At 39.8% G+C, this 10,908-nt stretch overlaps 1 protein-coding gene across 1 annotated transcript; it reads left to right on the forward strand.

Annotated features, from left to right (window-relative positions):
• LOC113020711 (ethanolamine-phosphate cytidylyltransferase-like) lies at positions 1 to 10,544 on the forward strand. Its single transcript, XM_026164910.2, has 13 exons — positions 1 to 304; positions 6,008 to 6,096; positions 6,512 to 6,673; positions 6,782 to 6,848; positions 6,932 to 7,016; positions 7,093 to 7,134; positions 8,098 to 8,230; positions 8,358 to 8,440; positions 8,519 to 8,596; positions 8,701 to 8,766; positions 8,855 to 8,920; positions 9,008 to 9,096; positions 9,299 to 10,544. The coding sequence occupies exons 1-13, from the start codon at positions 168 to 170 to the stop codon at positions 9,411 to 9,413; spliced, it is 1,212 nt and encodes a 403-aa protein (XP_026020695.1). The 5' UTR covers positions 1 to 167; the 3' UTR covers positions 9,414 to 10,544.
• The last annotated feature ends 364 nt before the right edge of the window (positions 10,545 to 10,908 follow it).

The following is a 10,908-nucleotide window of genomic DNA, read 5'->3' on the forward strand; positions in this document are numbered from 1 at the left end:
ATTGGCGCAACGCACTACTGCTGCTGCCTCGCCGCTGCTGATACAGACACCGGCTGTCCTGCTGAAACGGGACACGCACGAACCGACACGGTCCGGTAACCGCCTCATTTGACGAGAGTCCGTCTCCCGCTCCGGGCTGCAAATTCAGCACAGTCAGCACATCCACAATGATCAAGAACGGGCATCACCACAACCATCACCAAGTGAACACAGCAGCCGGGAAAGACGCAGGCACGACCCCGGGCGCTACAGCTTGCAGTCCGGAGAAGAGAAGGCGAAGAATCCGGGTGTGGTGCGATGGCTGGTGAGTTCTTAAATGCGTGATGAAGATACCACGGCATTATGGTTATGCTCACTGTTTGCATCGAGCACGTTTCATTGGATGTGGCAGCATTATACCTGCTGCTGGACAGGCCTGCTGCAGGTTACAGGACGCTCACAGCGCTGCTGCTTCATTCTTCACTGGTATCAGCATGCACACAACTTCTTGAGTGGGGATGCTGCTTAAAGTGTATATCCTGCTATCGGTCAATCACGTCATCATGCCCAGTTTTAGTGCTCTTCTCAGTAAGGACATTATTAGAACATCAGCACAGATGTGATCTTTGCAGCTGCCTTTGCTCATAACCATTTAACCGTGACCAGAGTCTGTAGAGTAGTTCACTTTATGGTGGATTTTGAAGAGGTCATGTGAGAAGCCAAGAGGACAAACCAAAGTAGTTAATTGATTACTATTTTATCTACTTACAGTTTACTGCGACTTCCTATCATTACTAGGTGTATTTACTGGTCTCGTAGCAGCGACCAGTTGGTATTGATCTTACTTTCATTTTAAAGATTTTTTTTTCTATGGAGTAGAAAAAGGAATTGTGTGTGTAAAGTATTAAATGGCAAAAAGAGGCAAGTGAAGAGTTTCTCTGAGAAACCTGAAGAATTACGCTTATTACAATCACATGTGCCTTAGTTTGGGTAAGAGGCAATTAAAAGAGAAACATCCCAGGACACTTATCCTTATCTTGACTCGGAATAACTGTAACGCCTCCTTAATGACATCTGTAAAACGGGGTGTCTGCTTCTGTGTGAAGTAATGGAATAACAAAAAATCATATCTGATTTGTGATATCATTATTTGTGCATTCTTTGATGTAATACAGGTAATCGATTCATATGATCACAGATATGAATTGTAGCTCTTGTCTTGCAGAACAGCAAACATGTACATGACAGGACAAAGTTCGATTTTTGCTTGCTCTGCTTCTTTAGCTCTAATGTCACACTTTTAAATATGATATATATACAGTATACAGTACACAAACAACAGTCAGACTGAGAAGTAAAACAGTAACTCTGGTTTTAAATAATTTAATTAAGCTGGTGGTGTTAAAATATCCAAGTAAATCACTTAGCCCTCCAGTAAGAGCAGCTGAGTTCTGATAGTCACAGTTAATTGTCGTAACCAGTCATGCAACGAGCACAGAGGTGTTCAGTGTGAATCTGAAGTATGAAAATGTTATTTTAGAAGCACTCATGGTTGTTGGTCAGCCTTTTAGTATTTCAGACATGTCACCTTGGCACTTTTCGGTGAGCTCACAGTGAAGCTAACTCCCCTTCAGAGCATGTGCTGGGAATATCTGTTTGCCATCGCCATCTCAACAGAACATAAAAGTTGCATATTGATTGCTGAAGGTTTCTTTAGTAAAAGACACATTTGGCATTAATCCATACTCCTATATAACTATGGGTGTATTAGAGGGGTTATAGACTTATCCATGTCCATCCCAGAAACAATGGATGCAGATGGAATTTTGTTTGTGGTTCTCGTGGAATTTGAAAAACTCGACAACAGCCCAGCCTTTTCCATTCCATTGACCTCCGTGTGAAAAAAACGTGGCTGTTCGCACCAAGGTCCGTAGCTTAAGAATAAACAGGGAGCATTGAAGTCCGATTTCTTAGAAAATGTGATAAAATGTTTAAAAAGAGCTGCAAACATTAGCTGATGAAGTGAAAATATTTCACAAGAAATTTCTCATGTTAGCTGTTGTCACCTCCGCAAATGTGTGAAAATATAATGAAAAAAAAGCCATATGATGAAGGTGTTTGTTTGTAGTTGTAATGGGCATTTTTCACTACACAAATAGCACAATTAACTGAGCTTGCTGTCAAATGTCTCCACTGGTAGAAAGACCGAACTTTGATGGTGTCATGCTGCGGCGGCAAAATAGATGGTTTGAGTTTCTGTGTATGAAGGCAAGGATTATGGTGGCTTTCTCTTGTAGAAATCCTGCCATTTTTGTGTAGCTGTTTGATGGTATGTTGCAGAATATTTGGGATGCCGGAATATTAACCGGTGGGGTGAGCATGCACAGAGAGCCAATGCCAACAGAGCTCTTGTCATTAACCCCCTTAACCCCTCCAGCCCACACCTGCTCAGGCCGTCCACAGCTTGTGCGGCCGTGCCTCTCACTGAGCACATTGTTCCCCGAAGGCTAACTGTACAGTACATCGCCATGTTCCTACTGATATCCTGCTGTGTCAGCAACTTGTGAGGAAAAAGTCCAAGGAAAGTGCACATTCAGTTCAACTGCTGAGATATTTCTGACCCTGCACCGTCTTCTTCTTCCTTTTGTTTCTCTGTTCTTATTTGTCACTGTGAAAGAAGGTGACCGGGGCTAAAGATCAATTGTCAAACAGGCATCATCAAGGAAGAGTGTAAAGTCTATTTCCACTATCTGCTGAGGTACAAGCAAGACTGTAAAGTGGTTATTCAAAGCCTTTGTAAAGTACTGGTGTGTTCATTCATCCCAGGATTATCTGAGACTGTTGGTCCTGAGAGATAACCACTGAATTTTTAATCAGTCAGCCTCATAAATTGTAATCAGACGTTTACATACACTCATCATGGGCATGGATGTCAATTTTGTTAATTTTGTGGATTTAATGATTTCTTTGAACTTTTCTTTTTCCAGCATGTAATGATTGTACACTATACATCTTTAATTATTTATATTTTGGGCACCAGATGACATTTATTTCATACTTTCTATGCATGTATGCACACATGCAGGTCAAATATATACATAAAGCCCCACTAATATTTGGCTAAATGTCCCTCAGCAAGTCACACGTTAACCACATGCTTCTGGTAGCCATCAACAAGTTTCTTCTATAATTGTGGTTGGACATTTGAGTACTTTCCTTGACAGAATTTGTAGAGTTCATTTAAATTGATTGGTTTCTTGGCACAGATCTGCCTTTTAAGTCTAGTCCACAAATGTTCAATAGAGTTGAAGTCTGGGCATTGGTAAGGCCATTTCAGAAGCTCAGTGATAGCCTACTTTATTCTAAAACAAGTTTTGATGTGTTTAGAATCATTATCCCGCTGGAACACTAATTTGTCCAAGTTTCAACCATCTAGCTGCTGAGTTGAGATAAAGTTAAAGAATTTGGAGGGAGTTTTTTTCATTATTTTATTCAATTTGTGCAATGTACCAGTACCACTGGCTGCAAAACACCCCCTGAGCACGATGCTACCACCTCCATGCATGAAATTTGGTACGGTGGTACTCATCTTTACTCGTCCAAACTTACCCTGTCATTGTGGCCAAATAGTTCAATGTCTTGTCTGATAATTAACCGTTTCTCCAGAAGACATTTGGAGAAGTAGATTAGTCATCATCACTGCAGCTGCTCACATAGAAACATGCCTATATGAGCAGCTGCAAATTTAGTTGAATTTGAATTTTTTCAAAAGAAACTGCCTGTTCTAGTGAAACATGTTCACTAACGAGAAGTTAATAGGTCTTGACTTGTCAAGTTAAAAGACATTATAGAACCTTCAGTACCACTAATAAGTTATTTGACTGTATTTATACTTTTGACCCTGTGTTGACACAACTCTGAAGTCATCAAAAATCTATGCTGTATTTTTCTACCCTGGAAAAAAGAACTGTTCAAAGAAATTATTAACAGCTCAAAATTAACATTCGTGTCCATACGAGTGAGTGTATGTAACATATCTCCTCTCATACACTGTGGCATTAGAGTCCATTTAAACCAAAGGAAGATGATGATCTTTACAGATCCACTATTTTCTACACTTTTGTACAGAGATGTTTGTTATTCATACTGAGAAGCTTAGGTGCAGTTTGGGTGTCTCCTAACAGAGTACACTAATTAATATTTCATCATCCTCCAGTGATACGCTTGATGATCCACTCCTAAAAAATACAAGAGGAATATGGTCGCATGTTATAAGATAGTTTAGCACCTGTAAAAGCATTATTCCTGTCACTGTCCGGGTCTCAGTTTTCATCTCATATCATTCACCTCCAAATGCTCCCGTGTCACTTTCTCACGGCCAGTTCTGTTCCTTCAGCGCCTGCACACGTTGATCCTGTTTCCGCAGATTGGTAGCACATGACACAAACACAAAATTAATTCCTGATGAGTTTTTTTTAGTTTGTTTGGTTTTAGTGAGCAGTGATCACGATCAAAATTCTGGTTACTTTTTAAAATTTCTTGTCAATGCTCAGTGCAGTGCACGCTATTCGTAGCCTAGCTATGTAGACTGACATCACAGAACAACACGGGATCTGTTTCTGCCCTGGTGGAGCTGTTTTCTTATTGATTTTTTTAGGATGCTATTCATAGTGCTGTTCTGGGATTTCCTCATGAGAATGCAAATGTGTAATACAATAGTGTAAAAAGTTTATATAAAATACAATAATGTTATTTTCTTTTGTCCATCAAGATGATCCCACACTGCTTCAATAATGTTGCAATCTGGTAATGGGAATGTCAATCTATAACTGATAGTCTTTTATTGTGGAGTTTTTTGGGGGGGGATTACCGTCATGCAGAAACATTTAAAAGTTGCCAAACTAATTATTGCTAACTATTGCTTAAGACCCCTTTGGCTCAGTAGAAGCTAAACATAAAAAAAATGAGGAGCGGCTCATTTAACGTACTTTAATCTTAATCCACCTCAGTTCATTTTCTGTGTTACCTGCAGTTTCCTTCATCAGAGTACATGCTTACTCCGTTGTTTATATCAGCGCCAACATATCGCATTCAGAGTAGATCAGAAAGAAAAACAGGATGTCAACTGTTGGCAGTAGTGATAGCAATGGAGGCCTAATGCCCATCTGTTCTCGATCACTATGCTAGATTACTGTGTTACAATCTTAGTGTCCAATATGTGTTAATCTAATTATGTACAGATGGCATCCTGCAAGGGGAGGAGAGAAGAGGAAGCGAAACCACACACCCACTGACATTTTGTTTGTAATTTTTGAGACTTTGATTAAATATGTTTGTGGTTGATACCAACTGATTTATATTAAAAGAACCTTGTAAATGTATAAATACATACTAGTATTTTTTCAAATGTTATAATCCATGAATTAAAACTCCTTTTATTAATGCGCTTAATTTCACTTTAATCCGGAGGGCATAAAGACGATCTGACATCCAAGTTTTCAAAAGAGCCAAAAAAAGATTCAAAAGATTGTCAACATTGTTGTTTTTCAAAATTAAAACATATCACCCAGCTTTTATCTGGTTCACCAAAAAGTTCTTGGCTTACTTGTTATGACGAGGAATAATAAAAGAAATATGGTATTTTGAAGAGGAGTTATGCAACGAACAGCTGCCAGATCTTCTTGCTCTAATTCAAGCTTGATGCTTTACTTCATCCCTCTAGACCAGGGGTGGGCAATTCCAGGCCTCGAGGGCCGGTGTCCTGCGGGTTTTAGATCTCACCTTGGGTCAACACACCTGAATCACATGATTAGTTCGTTACCAGGTCTCTGGAGAACTTCAGGACATGTTGATGAGCTAATTTAGCCATTTAAATCAGCTGTGTTGGTTCAAGGACACATCTAAAACCTGCAGGGACACCGGCCCTCGAGGCCTGGAGTTGCCCACCCCTGCTCTATACACTGTACCTGACTACAAGGGAGCTTTTGTGAGTAATCATACTCTTCCTTCATGTGTTTTTCCTTTACAGCTATGACATGGTACATTACGGCCACTCCAACCAGCTGCGGCAGGCCAAGGCCATGGGAGATTACCTCATTGTTGGAGTACACACAGACAGTAAGGCTCAAAATAATGTACACATATATGTGTCCCTTACACATGTACATGTGTAACAGAAATCCTCTGTCTGCATTTGTTATGCATAGTCTAGCTTATACAATGCATTCTGCTATTTCTCCTTACCATAGCACCTGCAGGGCTTGTATATCTTCCTCAGTCCTGTCATTACCAGTCAGGCACCAGCTGCATCCACTGCACTTAGAAAGAGTTGTTGTGACAGTAGCAGGGCGCCTTAGCTGTGCCCCACCCTCCTGTGGTGCACAGAGTGCACTGGGGCACTCTGACATTGTGATAACACAGAATGCCTTGACGGTCAGGGCCGGCACAGATAGCAGCAACCTTTCTTTCAACTTAAGAAGAAATGCATCTGTTACGAGTGTCTCAATCACTCTACTTATTTTTTGTTTGCAAGGTGAGATTTCAAAGCACAAGGGTCCCCCAGTCTTCACTCAGGAAGAAAGATATAAGATGGTGCGGGCCATAAAATGGGTGGACGAGGTCGTGGAAGGAGCTCCTTATGTCACCACCCTCGAGACCCTCGACAAGTACAACTGTGACTTCTGTGTGCACGGAGGTATGGAATATCATCACCCTACGTCCTTATTTAGACACGTAGCTGGAGTCGTAGGCAGCTGTATTTCTCTAAAGTTTAGAGAAGAACTCATGTATGCTGTTCTTTCAGACGATATAACATTAACTGTGGATGGAAAAGATACATATGAAGAGGTGAAGAAGTCAGGACGGTACAGGTGAGTTTTCCTTTCCAAATAAGCATAGCCAGGGTGGGATGTTTCTTTTTTTTAAAGTTACATACTGTGCCGTGATGTTACAGGGAGTGCAAGCGAACCCAGGGAGTTTCAACAACAGACTTAGTTGGCAGGATGCTGCTGATGACCAAAGCCCACCACAGCAACATTGTGAGTATCACCAGATTCTCTCTGTATGAGCTCAGATCAGAATACAAAGCTAAACTTCTCCTATCTGCTGTTTTAGGACACTTCAGACTATCAGGAGCACACAGATAACTTTGGAAAAGTAAGTAAATTTTCTACTTCATTTGATGGTTTCCTTATGAGCCAGTTCATATCAAAACTTCAGCTCAAAGTCAAGCCTTTCAGCTGGGTGTGTTTGACCAAAGATTGCTGGCTCTTTGACTTCCTCTTACTTAACTGTTTTGTTATTTAAGTAGCAAACTTTGGTGTTTGGACCAGATGTCAGAGATAATTAAATAAAGGTCTTTGATTTAGGACCCACTTTGTAATCAAGTGGAAGGCCTTTCCAGTCAATACTGAATGCCACTTCTGTTCTTTGGATGGGGAAAGTAACTCAGAGCCAGCATGCTGTGGCTCTAAACAGCTTCAAAGAAATAGAGGGTCTCTCCACATTTAAGAGTGGAAGAGTAATGCTGTGAATTTGGCGAGGAATGAATAAATGCATTCTGGATTTGTAGGCCTGCTATTGACCAAAGGTGACATTGACCACTTACACCACTGGGTGGCAGTGATGCAGCACAAGTTTAATTCTGGTCTCATATGTAGGGGCAATACTCAGTTTAGTTCAATTCAATTTTATTTATATAGCAGTTGCCTCAAGATACTTTATGCTGTAAGGTAAAGGACCCTAGTGTCTTATAGGAAAAAAAATTCCACAAATCTGACTTGTCCTGTCAGCAAGGTAATGGCGAGAATGAAGAAGCCCCTTTTAACAGAATGTGATCTGTTCTGAGGAAATGCTCAGGGCGTCACAGCAGGCTCAGCCTATAGCAACATCTACCTGTAAACGTTATTAAAAGAACAAGTTTTAAGCCTAATTGTAAAAGTAGACGCAGTGTCTGTCTGAAAATTTCAATTCTGGAGTTGTAATGGAACCACTGAAGAAAAGGTAGCATCAGAGAAATACTTTCTAGTCCCTGTTAATACTACCAGCTATACTGAAGTAAATCTGTTGTATTCCTACTTGTCACATTACACTTCTTTTTCTTCTTTCTTGATTGACCAGAAGGGCCATAGTCCCTGGACAGGGGTGTCTCAATTCCTTCAGACATCTCAGAAAATCATCCAGTTTGCCTCAGGCCAGGAGCCTCAACCTGGAGAAACTATAATCTATGTGGCAGGAGCCTTTGATCTCTTCCGTATCCTTTGTTAACCTCACAATAATTGCTAGAATTGATTATACACCAACCTTTTTTTCCCTTTAAATCATAAAACAGTTGCTACGCAATAGTATTTGGAATGCATTCCTGACTAGTCTCCTACCAGACATTGGCCATGTGGACTTTCTGGAAGCCGTGCATAAGCTTGCAGAAAAGCCTTACATTATAGTGGGGCTACACTTTGATCAGGTCAGTATTTCTATATCTTTGTGAGACATTTACTGCCTCCTTTTGAGATTTCTCAATGCTTGCGTTCATATCATTCAGGAGGTGAATCGCTACAAAGGGAAAAACTACCCCATCATGAATGTCCACGAGAGGACTCTCAGCGTCCTGGCTTGTCGAGTAAGTTCTGTTTAAACTTTATCAATCAGCACAGAACAATGAAAGTTCATTGATTATAAATCTATGAATTATATTCTTTTTTTCTTTTTTTTTTGTTTCTACAGTATGTGTCAGAAGTGGTGATCGGTGCACCGTTTGCTGTCACAAAAGATTTGCTGGATCATTTTAAGGTACGTGCACATGCTATAATTAACTTTTATCACTGCATAGGTAACAGGAAGAAATAATACAGTGAAACACGTGACTTAATTTCCACAGGTGGATCTCGTTTGCCACGGAAAGACAGAAATATATCCCGACAAAGATGGATCTGACCCTTATGCTGTAAGACTCCCACAAATATGCTGCGATTTTTATTTTTATGAAAACACATACATAAGTGTTTACTTACAGTTTTTCCTTAATACTCAGGAGCCCAGAAGAAAAGGGATCCTGCGCACTGTTGACAGCGGGAACAGCCTCACTACGGACGCCATCGTGCAAAGGATAATCAAAAACAGGTAAAACAATCAGATGTAGTAAATTTATCGTACATCTTGATGCAATCATGGTACCTTTTAACCTGGAGTTAGTTAACATTTACAGTTACATTAGTTCGATTAACGAGCAGTCGAACAGGTATACCTAATAAAGTGGCCAATGAGTGTATATTTGTTTGAAACTAGGCTTACTATATATTACTTAAACTTTCCCTTGACTCAGGTTGCTGTTTGAGGCGAGGAACCAGAAGAAAGAGGCCAAAGAGATTGCAGTGATCGAAGCCATGAAGAGACTAGAGGAGGAAAAGACTAAAGAAAGAGCACAGGCTGTGCTGTAGGCACCTCCAGCTAACAGTGACATATTCAACTAATATAAACTCATGTACATTATAATCAACCCTTTTGTAAGTGCTATGACACCCTCCACACGTGATCCTGGCTAATATCAGTAGTCTTAACAGCAGCCCCTTCTTTGACGAGGGTGGCGTAACCTGCTGTGGGATCATCAGGTATTAATATAGTGTGTTACGAGGGTTTGTTAACATGTTCTGCATATGCAATTATATGTTTGTGTCAGTCAACAATCGCACATGCAAATGATGAGATATATTCAAAGTTTGGAGGAAGATGTCACTATATATTCAAATGTCTATTTTATGTCATTTTTAATTCTCAAAATACTTTTTTCCTATTTAAAAAAAGGCATTTTATCTTATTTCTTGGGCATATGCAGTGTGAGATCTTGCACTGTCTTGCGATGTGATTTGATTTGTCATTTCAGCGGGACAGATGCTGCTGTTTAGCCCAGCAGTGGGCTAGCCTCACAACTAATCGATTACACTGTGTGTGTCTGTGTGTATTATAAAGTGACCGCAGGCTCATGGAGGACGCTGAAAAACACTAGAGAATCAGGAGATAAATCTCATTGCTTCTCTTTTCTGTACATACCAGATTCTGTTTCAGACAACACTGACTACTCCGGAATTTAAAGAAACATTTTCAATTTAGTTTTTTGTTCCGTTTCTTTTTCGAAACTTAAAAAATGCACATAATTGAGATCTGAACTGAACACCTGGACTTTTGTGTGCAGTAGCTCTTTTTTTTTTAACCAACACGCTACACATTTATTCTAATATACTGTTTAAACCTTTAGCTTTCACAGTATAACTAGAAGACTATGGCAGATGCTCAGAGTTGTTGAGTTGATCGTGCAGTCTCAATTTAACGTCTGTCTCTATATCAAACAGGATTAAATTATATATTTTTTGTAGATGTATATTTTACTCGCCTCCTCTCCATTAATTACTGTATAGATGTTTTTGCATCGTTTCAGAAACATAATGATATGTCTGTATGTGTGTTTGGAATGTATTAAGTATAGGCTATAATCTTTATGTTACATATGCTGCAGAAACCGATTAGGCTGCAGTATATTATTGCTGATAATAAGAATTTATTCTGAAAAGCTGTTTGCTGTCTTTTTTGTCTTTCATGCACACAGTGTGATTTGTCTTCACCTCTAATTTGATTCCTTAGTTTAAGAGGCGGATGATGAAGCCGCACATTAGTCACATTATAAAAAGGGTAGAGTTATGTTTTGGACACAGAAGTGACCTTTGATTAGAGAGACAGAAGGAGATAATCTGATCTTAATTTTGCCACATCTGAGTCACACAGAGTTCGCTAAATGTCAAACCGTTAATTTGAGATTATTAATAGCAGCTGATTAGCGCACAGCAATGTGCTGTAAGCTTTCAAAAAACATGTTGTGGAAGAAAGTTTGATAAAAACACATTTAAACTGGAGGCATGAAGCTGAAATAAGAACATGTTC

The sequence above is a fragment of the Astatotilapia calliptera genome, chromosome 4 (assembly GCF_964374335.1).
Source record: "Astatotilapia calliptera chromosome 4, fAstCal68.1, whole genome shotgun sequence".
Classification (NCBI taxonomy): Eukaryota; Metazoa; Chordata; class Actinopteri; order Cichliformes; family Cichlidae; genus Astatotilapia; species Astatotilapia calliptera.

Bases quoted from the DNA above. Each gene is read 5' to 3' on its own strand.
- LOC113020711 (XM_026164910.2), top strand. From the start codon at position 168: ATGATCAAGAACGGGCATCACCACAACCATCACCAAGTGAACACAGCA. The intron at 6,674-6,781 runs GTATGGAATATC...CTGTTCTTTCAG, and splicing joins TGACTTCTGTGTGCACGGAG to ACGATATAACATTAACTGTG. The intron at 8,597-8,700 runs GTAAGTTCTGTT...TTGTTTCTACAG, and splicing joins TCAGCGTCCTGGCTTGTCGA to TATGTGTCAGAAGTGGTGAT.